At 49.1% G+C, this 26,530-nt stretch overlaps 1 protein-coding gene across 1 annotated transcript in view; it reads right to left on the bottom strand.

Moving 5' to 3' along the window:
* The window catches only part of LOC144717807 (protein sidekick-2-like), a 159,341-nt gene that overhangs the window by 73,956 nt on the left and 58,855 nt on the right, over window positions 1-26,530 (bottom strand). Inside the window, 3 exon segments of the mRNA XM_078593513.1 lie at window positions 11,733-11,839; window positions 11,841-11,884; window positions 16,487-16,593. Of these exon segments, the coding sequence (XP_078449639.1) occupies window positions 11,733-11,839; window positions 11,841-11,884; window positions 16,487-16,593 (258 nt within the window).

Below are 26,530 nucleotides of genomic sequence, written 5' to 3'. Positions count from 1 at the left end.
CTGTCGTCGGGAAATCGTTGTGGGTCTTCGTGGGGTGGGGCATGCGTTTTTTAAATCTTTTCAATCCACCAATTATTTCCCTAATTGTCATATTTGCATCGCAAAAGAAGACAAAGGCAATTGACGTCCCACGATTCTCACAGCTATGGGTACACCCAGCGTGTGTCGGAGAATGTCTCCCGCGGGGTGATGTCACGAGGACAACTGTTAACGTCGTCTTCCAAAGGCCCCTTTTATTCCACACCGCGGACGCACCTTCTCATCACGAGCCCTGCAAAGGGTTGCTCCTCGCGCGTCAATCAAACTGACGCTTTCAATTACATTCTCAGAACTAGAATGTGAGGCAACAGCAAAGCCAAACCCACCCACGTTTGTTGAGATTTTTTTTACGTTTAATCTTGACAGGTTTTGGGTGACCAGCCTGGGTCCATCAACTCGCTGCACCCAGCACTGCGGAGGCAGCAACGAGGGTTGGCGGATGGCCGCAATAGCAAATTTCGCGAAAATTTCCTTTCCGTGGCCATCGAGGAAGTGACATCGGCCTGACTCGCCAGGAAAATGCAGTAAAGCAAGTCGACTAATCGCCATCTGTTGTCATTGATGGAGCGCTGCCCCCCCCCCATCTCCACCCCCAGCAAGTGTGCGGTGTCTCCAGCCGCTCCCGTTTCCTCCCACGCGTACAATAACCTCACTCGTCATTAATGGGCTGAACACATCTTAACATACAAAATAAAAACCCAATGTGGCAGGACCCTCCTGAAAAAGAGTCCAATGACTCAGTGTGGCTCTCCTAGATAGACAGTAAGTAATCATGAGCAATGGCTTTGACATGGAACGTGGATTTAAACCCAACATCTCAGCGGCGTCGGCTCAGCAACCCTGAAATAGTATCGGCCCTTTGAGCTACCCGTTGCACCTGACGACTGGAGGGCTCTTTTGGAAAGCCCACAACTTCCTCTGATGTGCTACAGATCTCCCCAGTTGTGATGTGCCCGAGGTGGCGACCCTACCAGGCGAGATGAGATTGCACCGTTGCGATTGCCGCGACAAGACAAGTAGCTGCCATGACAAAGGAACAGAGGAACAAGTGCCGCTAAACACAAGTGACACGAGCCACCAACAGGGCATGTGCCCTTGGCTGATGCGGAGATCGCTCCATCCTTGTTTCTTTGCTGTTGCTGGTGCCACCACTCCCGTCACCAACACGAATTCTCAACGCCATCACCAAGTTCAACGCTGACACACCACCACCACCACAACTAGCAACGGTACTATTGCCACCACAAGCACTGCAAACAACACTTACCAGCATGCCATTAACTGTACAATCGCCACCCCCGCTACCACTACCATCACCTATGACATGAACAACAGCACAGCACTGCAAAGAGTACCACCGCCACTGCTGGCAAAGCCAACACTGACTTTTGTAACCACCACCGATACAACCGCTGTTGACGTATCACCACCACTGACACTAACCACCACACTCTTAGGTTTTATCGGTAAAGTCACGTAGGGAAAAATAAATAAATTAAGAAAAAATAATATTAATAATAGGATTAAAATAAAATGTATTATTAGAAGTAATAATATAAATAAAATCAATTTTTTTCTATTATTATTTCTATTATTTCTACATGTATTATTTATTTTTACCTACGTGACTTTACCGAAAAAACCTCAGAGTATGAATGCTTGCAGTCACGAAAGCTTCAAATCTAGAACTAACCACCACTACCGCCGCCACTAACCACCACTACTGCCACCGGAGCAAACCACCACCGCCACAAACAGCCACCACCGCTGCCACTGCCACTCTCACTCATTCGATCGCAGTAGTGAGTAACTCTTGTGACTCACAGCAAGAAGGAACCTGCAGTTAGATCCCTGACACGGGGCACCATTCTGCGTGGAGTTTGTATGTTACCCCCCCCCCCCTTCTTCTGCATGAGTTTTCCTCCAGATTTTCTGGTTTACCACCCAAAGCAAAAACAAAAGCAAGCAAACAGTGTCATTGGTTATTGTCCAAACATCCCACTGTAGGACCCTCCTGTAAATAAGTCATTATTATACCCCCCTGCCCCCTGCTGCCCGCAGGTTATGGGCGATGCCGCCACAGATCTGGGTGCAGCACGCAGCAGGCATGCAGCAGGACATCCCAGGGCCAGCAGATTAATTCCTTTCAAGGTATTGTCTGCACTGCCTCTGAAAGGGGCCCGGTGTTTCCATTTATCCTCCCGCTGATTAAATCCATAGATGAACACAACCCAATGACGGGTTCAAAAGCAGTTTTGTGTGTGTGTGTGTGCGTGTGTGTGAGAGCGTCTGTGTGTTCAACTGTGTGTGTGTGTGTGGAGCAGTGTTGCCGTGGCTATGGGTGACGAAAATGTGAACCGGTTCTGGGCCTCCCCTAGGTCGACCCAGCCTTAAATGAGTACTTGGTGCGATGCGTGAAGCATCAGCCCTTGGGAAGACAAATGCTAGCGGTCGTGAGGCTGTCCACACCGCCCCATCGTGCCCCATGCAGTCCTTAATAGGCGCTCTCTAACAGCACTTGTCCTAACAGCCTATATAGGTTGCACGCATGGTCTTTGTGCTACGCTTGCATTTGAATTGGTGTGTGTGCGCGCGTGCGTGTGTGACTTCATTTGCTGTGTTTTGGCTTCCAGAGTCTCTCTATTTTCCTTTTAACCAATTCATCCTTTTATTCGCGTGTTCCTTCCTCTCTTCTTCTCGTTTACTTTAGATTCTTTTTTCTTCTCTTCACGGGAAGGGAAGAAGGCCTGCCTGGTCTCACGTCTTAAAATGCAGTACGCGTACGACATATCTTTTGCATCATTAAAACTATTCTTGGCCAAGGGTACTAATTAAAAGGGAACGGGTCAGAGCGCGGGGCAAGGCACAGTGAAAGCACTTTTAAGGGGGATCTGGCATCGCTTTGGTCTCCAAGGAAAAGGGGCGCCCCCTGCCCCCCTCCCCTCCTTCCCTGCCACCCCCTTTCCCACCGTGAGTGCTGACATCAGTGCACACGGGGATGCGAAGTGTCGCGGATACGAAGGGGCGAGGCTAAGACGCAGCCCGATAAGACAGTCGCTTTGGATCTCAGAAGTTTGTTTTTCTTAATCCTGGTTGGTACTTGAACGAGTGACCGCCACACAGGGGCTGGAGTGTCTCTCTCCTGCCCCCCGCCCCCCCGCCTCGTATTTACAACGCGGTGTGGAGTTTTCTCCGGCCCTTCTGATTAAATCTTGCAAGCCAAACACGACCATTAAGCAGAAATGGCCAAACATCCCAATGGCAGGAGCCTCCTGAAAATAAAAGAGTCTTGAGATTTTGATTTAAGAATTATTTTATTGTTTTATTTTTATTATTTTATTATTTCCCTTCTACGTGACTTTACCGAAAGAACCAAGAAGCTGAGTCTTGAGATTCTTTGAAGTTTTTTTTCCCTGCGCAAATAATTTGCAAGAAGGCACGGGACGAGAGAGAAGGCAGCCACGTGGTGAGCCGGCAACAACAATTGCCCAAGCTCTGCGGTCCCCCATATATTAAAGTGTTATCAGACAATTTAATGTGTTATTGCTACAAATGTTGGAAATACTATTACAGTAGAACCCCTCTTAACGATCACCCCTGTTAACGACTAATCGCTTCAGACGGGCCTCTGTAGAGACCAATGTGTAGTGTATAGTCGTGTATCATTGTGTAGTTTATAGTGTAGTGAATAGTAGTGTAGTGTATCGTAGTGTAGTGTATAATAGTGTAGTGTATAGTGTAGTGTATAGTAGTGTAGTGTACAGTAGTGTAGTGTATAGTGTAGTGTATAGTGTAGTGTGTAGTAATGTAGTGCATAGTGTAGTGTATAGTGGAGTAGTGTATAGTAGTGTAGTGTATAATAGTGTAGTGTATAGTGTAGTGTATAGTAGTGCAGTTTACAGTAGTGTAGTGTATAGTGTATAATAGTGTAGTGTATAGTGTAGTGTATAGTAGTGTAGTGTACAGTAGTGGTGTGTATAGTGTAGTGTATAGTGTATAATAGTGTAGTGTATAGTGTAGTGTATAGTAGTTTAGTTTACAGTAGTGTAGTGTATAGTGTATAATAGTGTAGTGTATAGTGTAGTGTATAGTAGTGTAGTGTACAGTAGTGTAGTGTATAGTGTAGTGTATAGTGTATAATAGTGTAGTGTATAGTGTAGTGTATAGTAGTGTAGTGTACAGTAGTGTAGTGTATAGTGTAGTGTATAGTGTATAATAGTGTAGTGTATAGTGTAGTGTATAGTGTAGTGTATAGTAGTGTAGTGTACAGTAGTGTAGTGTATAGTCTATAATAGTGTAGTGTATAGTGTAGTGTATAGTAGTGTAGTTTACAGTAGTGTAGTGTATAGTGTATAATAGTGTAGTGTATAGTGTAGTGTATAGTAGTGTAGTGTACAGTAGTGTAGTGTATAGTGTAGTGTATAGTGTATAATAGTGTAGTGTATAGTGTAGTGTATAGTGTAGTGTATAATAGTGTCATGCCTTCGTAGAACCCAATACGTTCGCTTACCGACTATTCCCCTGTTAACGATGGGCTGTTGTGGGGACAGTAAAAAATAATTAATGCATTAATTAACCATGTTTATTTTCATATTATGGGTTTATAACGTTGCTATTACCTTCATGTATTAATATCAATTGTTTAAATGTTATTTTTAAAAAATTGCATGAAAACAGGTAATTTTTTATGCTATCGGAACTAATTAATTGTTGAAGGTGTATTTTCTCTACTCGTTTAACGACCAAATCACTTAACCATCGGTTTCGTGGAACCAATCGCCGTCGTTAAGAGGAGTTCTACTGGACTTGGTAGCCCCGTGAAGAGGTGGCAATGTGACTTAGGATATGAATGTTTTTTTTGTTGGCGAAATGTGGAAAGAAATCGTGTTTGTATTTTTTTCTGGTGGTCGTTGTTGCTCATTCTCAGATTGATACTTTATTTTTTTGGTCGTGGGATATTGCGGGCACGGCTTTGGGTGTGAAAGCTCGGTTAGCGATAATAAACAATGACACTTCCCCGCCCTCCCCAATTTTTTTTTCTTAAAAGCTCAGCGTCACAAATGACATTCGGAAATGATAGTTTATGAAATGCCACTTAGCGTGTTCCCATCATTTTCCGGCGTCATAATCTGTCGAATGTTTGTTCAACCCCAACGCTAAATGACGCACATTCTCTCTCTCTGTCTTTCTCAGTCAGAGCCATGGGAACAAAACCGAGAGACCTCGTGGTGCCAACGAACGAGGCACTGGCCACACTCTGCTAAACCTCGTTCGAAGTGCGCCGTGCCCCAACATTCCGCACGCTTATAAAGATATAAATCCGGTTAATTGAAAGTTGACAGCAAATTTCAGTTTTGAACATTTAACGCGCACGCAATCAAATGTGTACCAGTGCACGCGTCCATGCATTGCGCGTGGACGGATTGCTATGTTCTCGGAATAACAATGTAGCGTAGTTAATTGCCTGGACAATGAAACGCTACGCTGATGGCACGTCCGTGCTCGCCACGAGAACCCCCTGTTGCCGACTCGTGCTATGCACAGGGCCACGTGATGCACATATCTTTATGAGTCACGCAAAGATGCGTCGATTAATTGGGGGTTCAATTCGATTATTATGCCCACGATATGTATACACGCATTGAAGTGCGCGATTAGATTATTTTCAATTGCGGTATCATCATCCTTACCATCAGCATCACAATCTGATATTATTCATTCACTGTTGAATTAATGCTTCCACCCCCCCCCCCTCTCACGGCCCTGCCATGCGACAATATATCCGGCACCCATGCACGAACTTAAAATTCATCGCTCCATCTCCGCAGCAGCCTTGCTATCGGCTCCGTTCCCTTTTTTGCTGGGCAGGGAATGGATATTCACAGCATATGTAGATGAAGAGCTAAATGCAGCGAATAGAACGGTAAACATATACAAAAAACAATAATCTAAGCAATGGGAAGCGGAAGTGTTCCAAATGAGTGACCATCTGCGTGCAGTTGATGCAACAAAGGTCGATTGTGTGCCGATGAATCTAGTATGGGTTATCAACTCATTCCAAGACAGCCCATAAATTGCGGCAGAGAGTTGCCTCTGACAATTTTCACTCGAATTGCTTCAAGTGTATCGTCGCAGGGGCCTTTGGATAATTCCACCCGTGGAGTTTACTTGCTGCTTGCTGGAATTGAAATGTCGACTCGGTAAAAACTGCCTCATTTGTCGAGCACATGGTTCACTACCGGGCAGCCGTGCCCTCCCTCCCTCCCTTAAGGGAACAATTGAGACTCAAGTACTGCACTTCACAAGTTTCTTCCTTTTCTTTTAAAATAAATATATACGGTACTCTTCTTCTTGGTTCTTTCGGTAAAGTCACGTAGAAGGGAAATAATAAAATAATAAAAATAAAACATAATAAAATACAATTCTCACGACGTTTCGGCCACAACGCAAGCAGCCGTCCTCAGGTGAAGAACAGGTCTGTCGGAAAGACACCTGAGGACGGCTGCTTGCGTTGTGGCCGAAACGTTGTGAGAATTGTATTTTATTATTTTTATTTTTATTATTTCCCTTCTACGTGACTTTACCGAAAGAACCAAGAAGATGAATCGCTGCAGTCACGAAAGCTTTAAATCGAAATGTATACGGTACTTTGTTCTATCATTGCGTAGGGCATCTGCAGCAGGGCCATTCTTGATTTGGTCTTTTCACAGCATGATAACCCCGAGATTATCTGTAGTGGGGTCATAGCGCACTGGGCTGCCACAGAAGGGTGGCATCTGCTGCGTGATTGTTCAGGTGGAGAGCGCTTATGGTGGGGTTTGGAAGGATTTTGTCGGAGTCTCAAGCGGCCGAAATATGCCTCCAGTAAAGTTAGATCAACTATGAAAAGATATTCTGTGTGTATAAGACAAAGACAAATACAAAGATCCCCCTGTATAGCCTTAAAAGACTGTTGGGGCAAGTGCTGTTAGCGAGCACCTATGAAGGCCGGCACGGCACACGAGGGGGTGGGTGGCGAGGATCACGCCCGACCACCTTTGTCTCCCTCGTGGCGATGTTTTTTACCCACCGCACCAGGTAGTCATTTGAGGCTGAGTCGACTTTGGGGAGGTCCAGGATCAATTCAGATAATCGTCACTGTTGGTGGCTGTGAGCGCGAATCGAACTCGAGTGGCTGGGTTTGTAGCGCAGTGCGATAACCACCACTCTCTACTGTGAGACGCTCTGGAAAGTAAGATGCACTCTAAACCCCTGACACAAGAGAGAGCTCAAGTCACCCCCTCCCCATCTAGAGGGTTTGCGCGACCTTTTCGTTCAAGCTGGCCAGTCTTGCAAGAGGTGGGAGGACCCTCATGTAACCCAGAGACACACACGACCTAACCAATTGGACTAACTCTGGTGAACCCATTTATACTACTGGTTGCACAGAGGTGGGGTTTGGGGGATTCTACGAAACGTGCACTGTCGTTTCAACGACTACATTATTTAAACTAAACTATTTTAATTTCACCATGTAAAGCCCACTGAGCTGTATAGCTCTTTTTCAGAAGTCACCTGGCCACAAATGACAGCTCAACGAAGTGGCTTATCACGTGGAAATGTTTCGCAGCCAAATACTCTAAACGACGCGCTTCTAAATGTGCAGCGATAAACCGGAGGACTCGGATAAAAATACACGCGACCACAGGGAGAACATGCACACTCCAAATATACAGCAGGCGTCTGGGTTGGGATCGAACCCACGGCGTCCTGTATACCAGGCGAGGTAGCTAACATCTCGCCACCGTGGCGTCCTAACTGCCGCGTCGGGACATGGAATCTAACCGGCGCCCTCTGGATCGCAAGTCCAGCGCCGAGGGGTAGCCGTTTCCTTGCCCAGTGTGGAATTGTGGGAGTAAAACTGCTGACTGGCCGCCCTTTCTTCGCCGGCCCGCTCGCTCTCTCTCTCTTTCTTTCTGGTGGAGATTCACCCGAGGATTTAGGTGGCAATGCGATCAGTCGCGAATCGCTCGCTACGGATGTTTCCCGACGACATCGGGCAAAAGTTGCGTGCGTGCTTGATGGCAGGTAGCCGCACTCGCACCCCAGCCTCATTCAGAGGCATGAGAGAGGCCAAGCGGTGGCGATTTATTCAGAGGCCCTGCCACAATGTGAGCGGAAGCTGCCACCAAACAGCAGCACGACTCGGGTTGAGTTTACATTTGGAGTGAATACAGCCCGCTAACGCAAACATGTTATAACGAGAGGTATCTAAAATATGTATATATTATTTTACTTATAAATTCCATTTTCAGCATGTAATTGAGAATAATATTTCCCATTTCGCTCTATTTTTCCGCAGCTGTAATTGACTGCGAGTCAAATGAGGTTTTCATTTAAATGATCAAGAGCGTGATGCGGTTCCTAGCCCAGGGAATATTGGCCGCGTCGACAAACAGCACAACGCTTGATGTTCCGTTGACTTCATTAGGGGTCATTTTTGTTCGCAATTTGATTCCAATTGACGCTCTCGGCGCCATACCACAAGACGAAGACACCGTTCGGATCTCTCGCAACAAGCAGTGCATCGGCCCTTCGTGCTGGAGAACGACCGACAGAAGCTGATAATCACGGAGCGAGCCCTCTGTGATTCCTGCAAGCGACCTCTGGCCCACAGACGACGGGACAACACGTTGCCACCCGCCCTGCCGCTTGACCGCAAAAACCGATAGTTTTAACTCCCAGAGCAGACATCTTTCCAAATTAAGTGCACAACCACATTTGTACGTATGTATGCTGAACTTCGTTCGCATCGTACGCAGCCAACCATGCAAATCGAAGTTGCGGTGGGGGGATAGGGGGCAGGATAACAATCTAAACAGAATATTTGGCGTGATGGCTTCTCCAGGTGGTCATCCACGACCGTGCTGGGACCATCATCAACCCACCGCGCTTAGGAACACGGTTTGGAACCCAGTGGCTCGGCGTTGCCGGTTTAGCGCTTTCACCTCCGAGCCACCGGCATTCATGCATTAGCTCGCTCGAACCATGGGAGGCATCCGCCCCATTCAACGCAGATCTCTCCGAGCCCTCCGAACAACGTTTTCAGGCTCGGCACGAACAAAGGCGAGCTACGCACCGCCGCAGCCGGTACACGGACGCCTCTGAGCAGCGCTCGCGCGGCCCCCACCGCCGCCACCGCCGCCACCGCCACCAAAGGTTAAAAAATGCAAAAAATTCTCCCTGCGATTGTTAGGAATTTCCGAAAAGGCCAAGTCGGGTTCATTTTTTTCGAGACACTTGTTTTTTTTTAATTGAGGGCTTAATGGTCAATAGTGCAGCATGTGCCTATTTGTCATCTTTGGTGGTGGTGGTGGTGGTGGGTGCAAGCAGGAAGGGGGTGGAGGGGTTTATTTAACCTCACGTGACCCATGATGGTGTTTGGCGGACAGTAATTGGAAGAGAAAATTATGTTTTTTTTGTGTCTCGGCGGCAATTGCAAGTGCCGTACTCTTTTGGGAGGGGGGGGGGGTCGTGCCGGAGACGCTCTGTGGTCTCCAGCTCGGCGCTGCAACCCCCGTCACGCGCAAGGGGGGCGAGCCCCCACCCCGGCACGGAACCGAGAGAGCGGTCTGGACCGCGGGTGTTTCCGTGACCGTGCAGAGGAAACGAACGAGGAATGAGTGAGCGTCGCTAGCGGGAGAGAGGGTGGACCCACGCCCACGGTAACGACCATCCGTGAACAGACCGGTGGGACTAGACTCTGTCTTTGTGAGCACCTACGAAGGCCGGAAGAGTGACCGGCCACCTTGGATCCAGGTTACTCATGTCAGGCTGAGTCGACCTAGGGAAGGTCCAAATATTCGTCACTGATATTGGTCGTGAGCGCAATTGAAACCCGGTCGCCGGGTTCGTAACGTGGTGCAATAACCGCTATGACACCACTCCCCACAAGTGCACACACACACATACACAAACACCAAATGTAGGTTAAAACTTCACTTGTCAAGATACCGTGGTAGCCCTTTAAAACATTTCTCCGCAATGATCCAGAAAACGGAATCGAGTCTCCTGCAGATTTTGTTTCTTTCAAACTGCTCTCCATCGATCCTTTTTCTTAGGCATTTAATAATTAAAATCGCTTCTTATAATGCATGCGACGGGCCGTGAAAATAGATTGTTTTGACGTGGATTTTCTCCGCGTTATTGCTTCACGTGTCCGTGGAATGGCGTTGGCAAAGTGGTCAGCGAACTGCGACGTGCATCCACAAGAGTCTAAGTGTAAGAGTCTCGGCCATGGCCCGAATGTGAACTCGTCCGGTTTCCCACCCCCCCGCCCATCCCCTTCAATAACCCGCACTGACCAGCGTAGTGAAGTATGTTCAAATAAGCCCCATGACCGGCATGACCGTGGGTAAGATGTCCCAAAAGTAGCGGATTGGCACCAAGGCCGTACATGAGCATTATGTCACAGGGTTTAGGTGACACGTGACCAATAGTCACAGTGACAGGCATACTTGATGTTGTGTGCCTGATGCGGATGCAATTTTTTTTTTCGGGACGCCAACACGGAGCCGGCTGATGTGATTGCTTGCATCTATATATACATCTAATACCAGTTCTAGATTTGAAGCTATCGTTACTGCAAGGATTCATAATCTTGGGTTTTTTCGGTATCTAATATCAGCTCAAGCCTCCCGTACATCACGTGACTTCGGTGTGGCCACGCACACTCTCAATCCCTTCCCTCTCCCCACCGCCCCCTGACAGACGCTGTTACTGCGTGCAGTTCACTCTTGCTCGCTCCTTCCGTCTCTCTCTCTCTCTTCTCTCTCGTCTCATCATCATCAACTTCTCTTCTTGAGCCATGCCCTCTTTGTCCGCCTTGGGGATTTCTGTCCCGCGTCCCATTTTGCGTTCCTTTCCCATCCCCTTTGCTCTTATGTCCCATACTTGCTGTTCTCTCTCCTCTTCCCCATTAATTTATCTTTTGCCACGCATTGCATCCTTCATCCTACTGCCCTTCCCCGTTGTGGTGTAGCCTTGCTGATATCGCCAAGGAGCACGAAACCATCACGGGAACTGCAGTCTTGCTTTTGGTTGCCCATCGAACAAAGACGGTCACCGCATCGCGTGCTTTCAAATGCACTTCCTCGGCCGTCTGGAACGCTCTTCTTCCCCGTAATCGGAAACCACTGGAGCTATGCGCTTTTAAATCTAAATTGAAAACTAATTTCTTAGTTTTTGTGTGTGTTTAACTTGTTGTCCTTGCCCCACACCTCCGATGAGCACGGTTGGCTAGGTACGGCGTGAAGGAAGTTCAACAAAAACAAAGACAAAGATTCCCCGTATAGCCTTAACATATTGTAGGGGCAAGTGCTGTTAGCGAGCACCTATGAAGGCCGGAACGGTACACGGGGGGGTGGGTGGGCAGCACCACGCCCGACCGCCTTTGTCTCCCCAGTGGCGATGCTTACAAATCGCACCAGGTACTCATTTGAGGATGAGTCGACCTAGGGGAGGCCCAGGACCGATTCAAATAATCGTCACCGGTGTTGGCCGTGAGCGGGAGTCAAACCCGGTTCGCTGGGTTCATAGCGCAGCGCGCTAACCGCTACACTACCGCTTTCCACGTACACACACGTACATGATGATGATGAATATTATTGTTGTTGTTATTATTATTTAACATCGTGTTCGCAGCGGGGACTCACACGCGGGGGCTGGGCGACACCTTGCGACCCTCCCGCAGCCAGGTGACCTGGGGCGTGGGGAAGCAGCCGACGCGCGGGGCCTCGATGACGACCGCCCCCCCCTCGCGGCACGCTCAGCCGCCGCTCCGCCGACTCGGAAAAGTCTCCCAGGTCTGCACGCTCAACAGCAACAACAGCAACAACACACAACGCAGAGACGCACAGAGACAATGATGAAGATCTTTCCCACCCCCCACCAGCCCCCCGTCTAGACTTTAACAGAGTGTTTGGACAAGTGCTGTTAGCAGGAACGAGGGAGTGGTGTGGCCAGCACCACGCCAGACTGTTAGTAAGTTGTCAAATACACAAGCACACACGTGCATTCAATTATTCACAGGTGCGCTCCTGCATCGTTAGTAGTACGGCTATGAGTGTGCCTGCAACTATGACGACCAGGGTATTAGGGGCCGTCCATAAATGACGTCACGCGATTTTGGAGGATTTTTGACCCCCCCCCCCCTCGTCACACGGCGTCACAAAAATTCAGACCCCCCCTCAAATATGAGGTCACAAATCTCTTTACCCCCCCCCCCCAAAAACCATATTTCCATTTTGAAAATTAAACATGCTTCAAATCGCTTGAATCTATTGTCATTGTAGTGCGTATTTAATGTGGCGCTGCAGTCTGATATTGTAGTAGAAAACATTTATTGAAACGTCTATTTTATTAAGTGGAACGTGTTGTCTATATTAATTTAAAGTTGCGCATTTTGATGTGACGTCACATTTCTCACCCCCTCCCCCCTCGTCACACATCGTCGCAACTGTCTGACCCCCCCCCCCCCCCCCCAAGTGAGGCTCGTCAATTATGGACGGCCCCTTATGCGTATTCCTATGAGGGCGGCTGTGAGTGTAATGATCAGTTTGGTGATGCTATTGACTACATGAGTGGCTAATGAGGGCAGCCGCCAAGTGTGGCCGCCGCGTGACCACAACGATGAACACGTCTATTGGAGCGTCCGCCCGAGCAGCTGTCGGCACGGCTATTAATGTGACAATGCGGGCGACTGTGAGAGTAGCTACTGCCGACGGGTGGCCGTAAGTGTGCCTATGAGATGGCAATGTGGCTGCATTGCTATGAGCATGGCCATGAATGTGGCCACGAGGTCGCCTGTGAGAATGGCTGGGATCTTGACTGTGAGGTTGGAAGTCATCAATGCCATGCTCTCCCCAGAGTCATCGTGAGCGCGAGAAATGTCGCTGTGACAGTGCCTGTTAGGGCGTCTGTCACCGTGACTGTGAACGCGGCTGTGAGGACAGTTGTGAGACAGGCGATGAGATGGGCCTTGTGAGTCTGACGGTCAGTGTCACTGTGATTGCGTCTGTGTCAGTGACCAAGTGATTCTCACTCGAGTGGGCGTCCCAGCCGTTGCCTCATTACCCAATCAGCCGTCCTGCTGTTAACGACAAGCGAAGGTTCTGCCATTTTAAAATATTAGCACCCTCGGAGGATGATTATGAATTCCATGGCACGATATGGTAAGGGCAGTTGTAGGTTTTTGAAGATAATGTGGCAGGAAATGGTTGTAGGTGTGATCAGGAAGAGAAGGTCGCGATGAGTGAAACATGCGTGCAGAGTGGGGGAGGATTTTGTAAACAACTCGGTGGTTCGGAATAAAATGTGACATTGCAAATGCAATGCTGTAATCCGGGGGTGGGGGGAGGTTGTGATGGGTGCGACGCATGTGCAGGGTGGAGGAGGAAGAGGGCACGTGACCGAGGCGGGCATTGGAGTGGCACCCTGGTGGGGGATCAAGAGTGGTGATGGTGGTGGTGATGGTGACGGTGGTGGTGACGGTGGTGGCGATGGTGGGACTGCGAGCGTGACCCTTGAGGTTGGTTGATGTATTTGCAAGGTCCTCCAAAAAGAATAATCAACAACACTGCCTTTTTGTTGTTGTTGTTGTTGTAAAGCCTGCACGTTTGAGCCTCACACAAATAGCTCATTGAAGGAATAAATGACGCTCGTAGTCAAACTCTGCTGATTAATCGTTGAGGGATGATAGAACGGCGAAGGGGACCGCGTGATACTAATGGCTAATGCAGTTCCTAACCCAACCTAAAACACATTTGTTACCCCACCGCAGATAACGTGCACGAAATAATATTACACCGCACGCTAATTGCGCTTGGCGATGTCGTTACAATATGCCGCGATTGCTGCACGCAATTTTCGTAATTTAATGAAAGCCACTAAACATCTTGCAGCGGATAAATTTATACAAAGACGATAGCAGGGCCACACTGAGCGGTTGGAGGCGGGGGGGGTGCAAGAGACACAAGCACATTTTTATTTTGTTCATAAAAAGTAATAGTTCAATATTTATTTTTCTCCCGCACGGCAGACGATTACGCGGGGCGTTTATTAGGCTCGCTCCCTGGATGTCACGCCATTAGGCCGTGTTAGCAGCTCGTGATGAATGGCGTTTAGAAGTGAATTCGCTTTCTCTCCGCATTTGCAGGCTTGCCAGTAGTCGCGTCACCCCCTCCTTATCTTTTCTTTTACGAGAGAGGGATTTGGCACGAGGGCACTAAAGGCACTTGAAGGCTTATTTTTTTTTAATGGTCGAATGTTACGTCTCGTAGCGTGGCATTGGATTTACGTTTTAATATTCGACAGAGCTGGTCCAGCAAGCGTGTGTATATATCTCATGCAGGTGAAAGTCCACAACAATTTTTCTTTCTTTCCAAATTGGCAGACCCTAACTTCCCACGAGGGGTAATTTAATCTGTGTCACTGTAATCGCCTGTCCCCCGCGTGCTGGCTTAAAGAGCCTGCGTGCATGTGCGTAGCTATTTAGTGCGCAGGATGTGCAACTGCACCGGGGACCCACGAGGCCAGCCAGAGCGGCCCTTGCGCTTTGCTACGAAGCGGATGAGAGGTTGGCCAGGACGTTTTGGTTCCTTGCACCAGCGCCAACGCCAGCCACCCTACGCCACTGCCTTTGCGACCAATGCCTTGCACCAGCGCCAATGCCAACCACACTACGCCACTGGTTTCCTGACCAATGCAAGTAAAAGTTAATGACGTCGTCGTCGTCAGCCATGTCTCGTCAAGTGAAATGTGCTCCAGCAGAATGATACATTTAGCGCGTTTCATTTAATGGTCACATCGTGCTGGGACTCGCAATCCAGAGGTCGCTGGTTCGATCCAATCTGCCGATGCGCCTCGCAGCAAGAAGGAACCTGGGTTCGATTCCCGACTCGGGCGCATATTCTCTTCCCAGTTGCTGCATGGGTTTCCTCCGGGTTCTCTGCTATCCTCCCACAGGTAACATTAGCATGGTTGGCTCTGTACGTGCGAAATAAGTTTAACATTTATGCAGACGGAGGTAAACAAAAAAAAGTACAATGCAAATGGTGTTGGAGAAATGTCTCAATGAAGGACCATGCTAAAAAAAAGTATTTGGACTAATTGCAGCTTTCCTCGCTAAATAAGTTATTAAATTACGGTGCAATTGTATTAAACCCACTCATCCTTGTCCACCCAGCAGTTCAAGTCGGAACAGCTCAGTCAGTCTATCGGCAGGTCTTGCATGCAGTGTGGCGTAAAGAGAGAGCGCTTCCACCCTCCACCAATGCGTCTGATTAGCGTGGAAGAGTAGACCAAATACCCTGCGGATGGACTCTTTGGAGCGTGGGAGAGAGAGGGTTGCGATGCGAGCCGCACTTTTACCTTTTGTTACATTTTTATAGAAATTGGCGTCGGGTGTTAGAGAGGCCAGGCGTGCCGTGTGCTCACCTCTAGCTATGATTGATGACTCACTAGGGGGGGAACTGTCACTTCATAACATTTGTTTAAGGGGAAGCAAACAGGGCCTCTGAAAAAAAACACCCATAGCGTTCTTTCTTTCTTTCTTGTGTGTCTTTTCATTTTTCTCAGTTGAGCCGGGAGTGGGCTCATTACGACGGACCGCCGAAAACACAGGTGTTGGATTTGTAGCTTCAGAATTCCGTTCAGGGATTTAAGATAAAAGGATTGCCTCCGTGTGTGTATGTGCATGTCAGCATTTGTGTGCGTTTGGGGAGCGGTGGCACAGCGGTTAGTGCACTGCGCTCCGAACCAGGCAGCCGAACCGAGTCCGATTCCCACTCACGCTTATAACCAGTGGCACAATTTCTAACTGAATCCTGAGCCTACCCTAGGTGAACTCTGCCTTAAATGAGTACCTGATACAGTGGTAAGCATCAGAACTGGAGACACAAAAGTATGCCTGTTTTTTAGGTTGGTCACCCACCTCCTCGTATGCCGTGCCAACCGTCGTAGGTGTTCGCTAACAACACTTGCCCTAACAGTATAATGCCATGGCTGGTGGCTTCTGTGTGTGTCTGTGCATAATATGCGGCACAGGCGGTGCATCGGCCAGTCATCTCAGTTAGTTAACCCATGACACCTAGGTCTGTCCCGTGATCTCCTCCAGCGAGCGTTCGACACTTCACGTTGCCTTAAAGTGCACTTAGCCTGGCACAAGCCCCGTGGTGACGTCACCACCACTTGTTGGCGAATGGCGGTTGTTGCTGTGTCTGTGGATGTATGTACATACATCAGTGACCTGTGCGTGTGCGTTTGTCTTTGGAGTGACCTCCTGGTACGCTGTCCCGACCTTAAGAGGTGTTCACTCACAGCACTTACAGCAACAAGATGCCCAAACAGGGGGGTCGGGGGGTGGGTGTTTTACGTGCGGGGAGTACGTTGCGTGCCCTTCGTCACTTACATGCTACCTGCACCTCCGTCCTGCGCTGCATCAGCGTTCCCTGTCGGTTCCTAACGGCGCACTGGTAGAACCCGGCATCGGACCGGTGTAGAACAGGGATAAAGTACCTGCGCACACGCACACACACACAAAGACAGAGGATAGGCTTCACAGACTGTTGGGGCGAGTGCTGTTTGCGAGCACCTGTGAAAGTCGGCACGGCACACGAGCGGGTGGGCACACACACACGCGCACACACGAGCGCACACACACGCGCGCGCACACACACGTGCACACGCACACACGCGCACACACACACGCGGATACGAATTCGCATTGATAGGGCGGCTTGCTTAAATCACTCGGCAACTCTCAATGCGCCGTAATGACGGAGCATTCTCACAGCTTCTTCTCAACCATTACAATGCCCTGACCGCATTCGAGACAAGGGGCATCTTCTCGTGGCAACTGTCCCCTGCGTGGCACAAAGCGTCAGTGCCGTCGCCAGGGCGGCAACGGCGGGGAGGGTGGCCCGGGCGTTCCCCGTGACAGTGGTAGGTCGGTGGGGGCAGGTCCGGGTGGGGGCTACGGGGTGGGGGTTAAGGGGCAGGAGGGGGCTTGGGGAGTTCTTGGATGGCTGGAACATTTCACCAGAATATCTATCTGCGGCTCTGCGTGGGATATTTTTAAGCCACCGGGCGGGAAATACCGCGGGCGCGTGCAAGCGGGGCGCCTTCGTCTGCAGAGAGTAACGCTCAGCGGAGAGAAACGTAATCAAAGCGGACTCGCGGTTTGCCTGCGTTCGCCCGACGACCGTACTCTGGTGGACGCGAAATGAGCTAACTGCTGGCTCGTATTGAGGGAGACGCGTTATTGAGTGCAACCTGCCCGACCCGCGGACGGGGAGGCCAGATGCGCAGACATTTCACACTCGGTTTGCGCGCAGCGATGCTGAGCTTGGCAGCTCGTAGGGCGGCAGTAATTTCCTCGGCCGCTCTCAAAAGCATATTGGTTTTCCTCTCCCAACGTCCCGCCATCAATCTCTTCAGCAGGAAGCTCGCGTGGGTTTTCTCCGGGTGCTCCTGATTCCTCCCGTATACGGACACTCATTGAGCGGCACCGTTAACACCGTCATGTATAGAGGACCGCAGAGCTTGGGGGTGGAGGAGCAGGGGAGGTGGTGGAGTTTGGCGCCGGCTCTCACTGCCTTTCCGAACTTGCCTGTGGTTGCTCGGTTCATCGCTCGCCTCTTCCCTCGAGAGCGAGCGATCAGCGAGCCGCGTGTTGCAAGTTGCCATTAGTTTGATAATACTATCACGATCGCGAGCATCTCGCCCGGTATCTAAATAATTGCCGCACGTCCGGCATCTCCTCCTCTACACACCATTCCACCAGTGCCCATCGACGAGGAGCCATTTAAAGCGTGTGATGTTTGGTTCATGAGGTTGCAATGACGAAATTGCAAGAAAAACCCGTTGACCATTCGCCCAATCATTCCCTGCAGGGGTGATCGAGCTTTGCCAGTGCAGCTGCCAAGCTTAACAACGCTTTGCTCATAAGTCAATCAGAGCGGTTAGATGTATTTACGTCTGTCTTGAAAACTCATCTCTTCTAAGCTGGCCTTTGCTCCTAATTTTTGCCGTTTACTCTGCACGTTCTGTTTATTTTCGTGCTTGCCATACGTGGCGCATTCGGATCTTGGGATGAAATGTGCCTCACAAATGTAAATTGTTATTATAACCTTTCACGAATCAGCCCTTGGTATTGCTTATCAGCTCTACGAATTACAACAGCCCGGCACGTGATGCGGGGGTCGTTTCGAAATCACACAACGGATGGTCGTGTGCCTTTGGAGATGGGTTTGTTTTGAAGGGGGTGGGGGGCGTTGGATCTATATGGCTTCCCACTTCCACTGTCTTGCATCAACTGGTGAATGGGGGGGGGTCAGGTGAGTTGATGGCTCGCGAGATGTCAGTTAAGTGGCGAATGTCTGAAGAGGGTCAGGCGGGTGTGAAATGTCATCTAATAGGATGGGCTGCCCTCTCGTCCTATTATCATTTACGTGCCCAGCAATGGGATATATAAGAGACAGCTGTCATTTTCACACTCTGCTCACAACCCTAAACTGGGAGCACTGAAAGCAATCTGCTTCTTAAAAGTAATACAATGTCAAAATAGTACGTCGTGTATTGTGAACGTTTTTATTTTAGTTTACATTATTTAGGATGTCCAGACTCTTCTGGGCAAGGGATTATGTCGAAAGGAGCACAAATTGAAAATCTAGAGCAATTGTAAATGAGCCTTATCAGTCGTATGTATTCGTTACTCCCACATTGTCGGTGTCGCTGTCTGTTAACCATCTCCCGGAATTCGTCCGCCGTTTCAATTCAATCCGATGTTTATCATATATCCCTTATAGCCAGTTACCCAGCTAGCTTTGGTGGCAATGGCCAGCGGCCATGAACAACAGAGTCAGTGTTGGGAGTGGGGGATGAGTCCAGCCAACGTCTCGCCAGGAAACTGAAGGTGTAGATTATTGTTAATAATAATTTGCTAATTACAACAACAACAACACAGCAGGCAGAAAAAGGAAAATGAATCCGCACTGAATTACCGGCACACACGCACGCAGGCGCAATGCCCCCCATCTGCAATGTACGGGACACAGGAAAGCAGCAGCGCAGAATGAGAGAGCGAATGATTAGGAGACGGACGAAAGTGTAAACATTTAAAGCCTCCACCCCGTCTATTATATATTTGTGTGTCCAGTCGAGCTGAGACCATCATCACCTCGCTCGGGGCGGCCCAAAAACCTGTATTCACAACTCAGACTCTGAGCATCGTTGGCTTGAGCGTCTGACCCATGGGACCCCTCCCACCACCTGGTCCGTGCGAACGGCCTGGAGCTCCAGAGCGACCCAATGCGCCGTGCTGCAGCAACTCCCGGCGAGGGAGGAGGGGGCGGTGTTGGTGCGCACGAGGAACGGGGCGACACCAGCAGCAGCACTTTGGTGGAGTGTGTGTAACGGGGGAGGAGGAGGTTTGGGAAAGGGGGACGCACGATGTCCAACCACCTTGGTACCGGGGGCACGATGCGCTGGGGTGATACAAGTTGTCAGGTTCTGTTAAAGACGCCCATTAATTTAACACGAGGGCATGAAAGAACAATGAGCGCTGTGGCAAGGGCCCCTCGCCTCGTGCCACTGAGGGAAGAAAAACAAACTGAGCGCCAAGATTTGAAGCTTTCGTCACTGCAAGGATTCATATTCTTAGTTTTTTTTCGGTAAAGTCACGTAGATAAAAAATGTAAAATTAATAAAAGTAAAATAAAAAATAAAATAAAAATCACGACGTTTCGGAGGCAACACAAGCTTCCGTCTTCAGGTGGAACCGTCACAGCACGATAGCTTTTACCTACGTGACTTTACCGAAACAACCTAAGAGTATGAGCGCCAAGAGTTGAGCGCGTCAGTCCGACTCGCGAAACGCCCGGGTGCACACGTGGTGCGCTCGCTCGTCCGCGTTCGGGGGCAGCTCTTGCTGAACGACGTCGACACGTGGACTGTGCAATTCCCAACATGTTTTCTCTACCCACAAATACACACACCCCAACCTTCTCCGAGTCTCCCCCCCCCCGCGCCCTCCCCCGCCAACCCCACACGTCAAACACTGCCCACATCCTCCTCTGCATCCTCGTTCCGATGTGGCCGAGCGGTGGGAGCGGTTTCGTCGCTTGGTTGCAGATGCTCGCGGTTCGAATCAATTACACCGCCCTTGGTCAATTAATGCTCAAAGTAAAAAAAAGTGATTTTTTTTCTCGAACAGTGCATTGAGGTGATGGTGCCCATCTTATGTTCGAAGCCCTGATCCCGTGGATGGCGAGTCTATAGACAGGACAAAGCGAACCCTTCCTCCACACATCTGTTGGGCTTCGTCGGTTTAGGGGCGGTGACGAGGTCGAGTTGTTCGACCCCGACAGACCGCCCTGGTTATAATTTAATACTGCGGGGTTATTGACCACGACAATCTATGCGCCCGTCTGCTTCGTGTTGGAAGGTACAGATCCCCGTGACGTACTTTGTAAAGAGTAGTCATTTTGTGGTCTGGCGTCATGGTCCGCATTTTTACAAATTTTATACGGTCCCCGAAAATCACTCAAATAGTATTGAACATATAGCGATCATTGACCCCCCCCCCCCCTTACTGCCAGACTACTACCCAATCGCAGAGACAGCTGCCATTGGGGACCACTCTGAATGTTTGAGATGCGATGTGACGTAGCAATTTACGCTCCACCTAAACATGGGTTTTTGGTCATCATTAATGAGTTTGGAATTGTACACGTTTCCTGCCAGCATCTCTTAGTATTGTTCCACATCTCTCACTCTCCCTCCCTGTCAGACCGCACGTTTTTATTCTTAAAATTATTGATTAAAGCTTTTTCAGCAACACGTAACGTAACGTACAGGGAGACACGAGGGTTAATGCACATCCTGCTGTATTCCCTGGCTGTCATCTAGGAAACAGAGAGAGAGAGGAAGATAGCGCGCTAAACAACGAGGGGGAGGGGGGGGTGCAGAATAGGAGACAATAGAGGAAGAAGGGAAAGAAAGGGAGAAGGGAAAGGAAGTGGTTGTCGGACAAGGCAGGCACCGTGGGGGAAGAGAATTGAGTGAAAAGTGAATCAATAATGGGACCGTATGATCATATAGACTTGCAGCGATGGCTGCACCTCCCTCCCCTCCTCTCCACAATCCTCCCCCCCCTCCCTCCCCCTCCATCGCTGCTGCATTTCGCTCTGATTGGGTCTCCGCTGCACCCACTTAAATCACCTTCAGTGACAGTCACATCTGGTCTGAATTAGAGGAAAAAAACCCCAGTGGACTGAAAAAAAATAATAACTCTAATCCTTTGCCATAAGGTGCCGAAATTAGCAATTTCACCAGCAAAGAAAACGGAACGTATTGAAAAACATGAAAAAAACGTAAATGGAAGGATTTTCTATTGCATCCAAACCAAATTCGTTTTTTTTTATAATAAAACGGAAACCATTATTTTCATACAAAACGGTTCATTTGTTCTCAAAGTTAGGGAAACGAGTTATAATAAATATGTAATGCCCCCGTGCATACAATTGGTTGCCCGGACTAAGCACGCAGGGGGCTTTCATGAGCGATGCTGGCAAATACAAAAAAAACGGAGCACCGTTAAGACCTGTTACTGTTGAGGGGCTGGCGCCCGTTGAGGATTAAACAACACCCCCCCCCCCGCCGCCCTCCCACCGCCCCCCCCTTAACATCCACCTTGGCATTTGTTTTACCGCAAGTTATTAAGTCTCCTGTAACCAGAGACGAAAATTCCGCGTGCAATTTATTTTCCAATAATTAACTGCTCCCATACAAATAATTGAATTAGGCTTCGCCAGATTGATTAATTTAAACCCTTATCAGTAGCTTTAATTAAGATCGCTAACTAAACGGGGAATTGCAGTCGACGTGGTATTAGACTCTGCATGCAATCAGTCTCTAAACGCATCGATCAGAGTCGCCAGCAAAGGGGAACGCCGAGCGAACAAAAAGGAAATAACAGCAGCAACAATAAAACACACACAGCAAGGTAAAGGTGGAATCCTGCAATAACCTAACCACGCCACCGCTGGCGGAAGGGCCTCTGCTAGAGGGGGTAGCTCAAGCGAAAGCCTCTCTGGAGGGTTCATTGGCCTGGTCTTTCCCACTCTGTCCAGACGTTTTGTAATGATTTGGGAGTACCCACACTTTACCCCACCGCACCCTTCCCCGCACGAATGAGCAACCGTGGTGTACCCATGTCTCCTGCTTTGGTGGGACAGAGGTGAAAGGGCGTGGGTGATTTTAAAACGATCGCACCATTGTTTCGACTGTCACGCCAGGAGATCTAAATTAATCGCCGTGCATCTGGATTGCAAGTGCAGTGTGCTGCCCATTCCAACGCGGCAGCGGCATCCCAATAGAACACGTGAAGTCTAAAAAGGCTAAAAATAAATAAATATTTATATGAAGGCACACACGAAAAAAGTTCCAAGCAATCATTTGAGATGTGTCAGTTCTGTTTAGTGGTGATACAAAAGTCAGGCAGACTGCCTAAAAATGTGGACAGCAACCATTTAGATTAACTGAAAATATGAGAAGTCTGCTGGACTTTATCGAGTCGTCATTCAAGTGCCTGGATTCTCTTTGTTAAGCCCGTAGGGCATTCGCATGTGAAGAATGCTGCTGACAGCGTGAATGAGCAAGAGCGTTGAAGACGAGACTCGTGTTCACACCAGTGTGGAGTGTCGTGATGCACATTGGAGACATCTGGGCGCTCAGAAAGGGAGACACGAGGAGATTGCAGAGCCTTGAGACGTGGATTTTGATGTGAAATGGATGGAGAGAATGCTCATAGGAAAGTTCTAGAGAAACGTCAGCAAATCTGTCTAAATTTGGAATGATCCAGAACAGGCAAGTGATGTTGACAAAGCACATTCTCTCCGCGGTGTGTCTCACGCCATCGTTGATGTTGAAGTGTTTCGTGATGTTTAGCGTTTCGAGATGCAATATGCATGAAGCATGCAAACAAATTATTTATTGTAATCATCATGAGTGGCGTTACAATCGGAGGTGAAAGTGCGACGAAGGAGGTTCGAGAAGGGTTCAAGGATGTCGAGGTAGAGAAAAAGTACAAATTCTGCGTGACGACTTTGAATCGAAGGAAGGTGAGATGATGGCATGCAAAATAAAATCAAGCAGAAGAAAGCTCAAGATCGGACGGAATGGAGGGAGATTGTGCCCTGCTATCAGACGGAGGACTAAATACGAGGAGCGAGCGTAGGACGTGCAACATGACGAATTTGTTCGCTAGACACTTGACACAAAACCCCTGGCAGACCCCGGGTTCCTCGTTCAATTCCGCCACTGGAACTTGATTTACCGAGACCCCAGGCAGCGGTTTAAAGTGTTCCCATGTTCTACGCCAGGTGTGGGGTAATTGCACGGGGAGGAGGCAGTGACTAACAGAAGTCCCTCTAATGAAGACGTTCGGTCGTTACTGGAGCGAGGGATGTGGGGAGTTCTGCATGAGGGTTGCCACCTGTCCGAGGTTTCCCCAGCGTCGTCCTTCTTGTCGAGGTAGCTGCTCTCCTGGGAAATCTTGAAGTTTTCCCGGGATATTAACATTTCACATTTGTGTCCTTTGCGGAGTTAATTATAATAGTAAAAACTCGAGACAATTAATGAATTCACAAGTAGTTCTCCCGTCTTGCTGCGATGTGATATACAGTATCATTCTTCGGGTGATGTGTCCCGGTTTTTTGTACCACGGAGATGCGAAAGATGTTCAACATGCTAACGTACAACCCTATCAGCAGTGGTTCTCGCCCTTCCGTTACGTGACCAGTCACAGGTCCATGGCTAACATCAGCGACGAGTGAAATCTGAACCGATGCCGGGCTTCCGCAAGCTCGTTTCCGCAAGCCTCACCCGAGCACACGGCGCGGTGCGCAAAACACCAGCACTTGGGAAGACAAAGACGGCCAGGCGTGACGTTGGTTGTCGAATCGTTTCCCCCGGCCGCAACGCTCGTCGGTAAGCCACCGCGGCAGCCACGGCCTCCGCCACCAGCACCGCGGGCGCTGGTCGGACTTTTATCGAAATCAACTTACGAGAGAATACGCAGCCGGGGTCAAGAGGGGTCTTCCGCTCGGAGTGAGCGCGTGAACTGGAAATGAACTTGCCGGAGCCCCCTCCCGCGATCCGTCACTCGACATTAATAATCACCAGACCAGGAGCACCTGGCTGCCAATTTGATCTGTTCTCTGTATCCCACCGCACAAGGCACACACAACAACAAAGCGCCACGGTGGCTATGAGATGTTAACTACCTCTCTCGGTATACGGGAGGGCGTGGGTTCGACTCAGACCCTGGGGTCTGCATGTTTGGAGTTTGCGTGTTCTCCCCGTGGTCGCGTGGACATTTTTGCCGGGACCTGCGGTTTTCCGCTCCACATTTAGAACCATGCGACGCGAGAATTCGACCGCTCTCTATATATACCCACGTGATACGACACTTCGTCGAGCTATCATTTGTGGTCAGGTTGCTTGTGAAAAAAAATATCTATGTAGCTGATTGAGCCTTACCCGGTAAAATAAAAAAAAAATCACAGTTTTAGTTTGGATGAAATATTTAAACGTGTGCTGTGATACGGCGAGCCGGCGATGGTGACGGTGAGTGGCGAGGAACGATGGAGACCGGGGGGTGGATCGCGCGCTCTCGGTTGGGGGGTGCGCAGGCTGAGATAATGAGATGTATCCCAACGGTACTCCAAGCGAAACCTTCACTTGCACAATCCCCCAAATAAGATTACGTGATCTCCTATCACACGCATTATAAATAATCCCCCTGTCGTCGCCGAGTCATCTCGGAGTTTATTGCTTGCCACTGTATTTATACGACGTAACAAATACAAAGGTGGCCCGTATAGCCCACAACAGACTGTTGGGGTAAGTGTTGTTAGTAAGCACATATGATGCGGTGGGTAACCAACAGCACGCCCGGCCGTAATTGTCTCCCCTGTATTAATGTTTACACACATAATTTATGTCAAATTCGCATACACACAAAGTCATAGACAAATATCCTTTGTATCGTCTTCACTGACTGGTGGGGTAATTTCTGTGAGCGAGCAATCATTAAAACCGGGCATGGTACACGAAGGTTGGTGGTGAGGTCAGAACCACGTCCATCTGGCCGCACTTTCTTCTCCCCAGTGCTGATGTCTTACACACCGCACCAGGTACTCATTTAAGGCTTAGTCGATCAAGGACAGAACCAGGATTTGTTCAGATATTCGCCACCGATGTTGGTCGAGAGAGGGATTTGAACTCACCCGGTTTCGGGAAGCAGTGTGTTAAACATTACATAAGCACACACTAACACATACACACAAGCACGCACGGGTAAACACGCAGGTACTCACAGAGGTATATACACACACACACACACGGAAGTCTAAACGAGGGGCTGAAGTTGGACCGCAGTGGTTCAATAGCGTGATATTAACCCAGCCACTTAAGTTCGAATCCTGGCGACGGTTAACATCAGTGGCGAAAGATATCTGTGCTGGTCCGAGGTTTCACTTCACCCATCCGCACCGACCAGTGTCGTGAAGTATAATCAAACACACAACCACAACGACCGACTGAAATGGCATGGAGATACCGGAATCCAGCAGTAGACTGACTTTCATCCAGCCTGTAAGTTCATTATCATCACCACGAATATCGACATCATCACCAGTCATGGTAAATGTACTGCTGGATAAAGGACCCCCTGATCTCCCGCTACCTCTCGTGATCCTGTGATGTAATAATCCACCCAGTGCCTGCACGCAGACTGATTACACTCAATAATGCAGGATTCATAATTGAGTTTTTGGTGAGGACATTCAATACACAATGGAGCATTAGAAGGCTATCTCTCCTGAACCTTGCAGCACAGAACTTCGCACTGCCCCAAATATAAATGCGACGGCGAGGCGTGGTTGAGTGGCTGAATGGGTGAGCGGGTGGGTGGATGGGAGAGCGGTTGTACAGCGGTTAGCACGCCACGCTATGAACCCATTGACACGAGTTCGATTCCCGCTCAAACCCAACACCAGTGACGCTTATTTGAAATGAGTATCTGGTGCGGTGTGTAAGCATCGCTACTTGGAAGACAAAGGTAGTTGTGCATAGTGCTGGCAACACACTCCTCGTGTACCATTCCAGAATTCATAGGTGCGTGCTAACAAGACTTTTCCAAACTTTATTTTAAAGGCTATAGGGGGATTTTTGTTTCAATTGCAATTCAGCTGCAATTAAATGTTTAATAGTTGCTCTTCACTCGCCATCATCATTATCATAATTATTCACTAGCCACCATCATTATAACTTTTGGTGTGTCCACTTAATGATCTGGCCAAATTCGTGCTGTGTAAGCTTCCTCTACCCGACAGACCCAAGCAATTTAAATGATCACGTGTACGAGCAGATTGTCATTGTTTCAGCTCAC

The sequence above is a fragment of the Lampetra planeri genome, chromosome 1 (assembly GCF_965212315.1).
Source record: "Lampetra planeri chromosome 1, kcLamPlan1.2.h2, whole genome shotgun sequence".
Classification (NCBI taxonomy): domain Eukaryota; kingdom Metazoa; phylum Chordata; class Hyperoartia; order Petromyzontiformes; family Petromyzontidae; genus Lampetra; species Lampetra planeri.
This window is presented reverse-complemented; position numbering and strand designations above follow the sequence as displayed.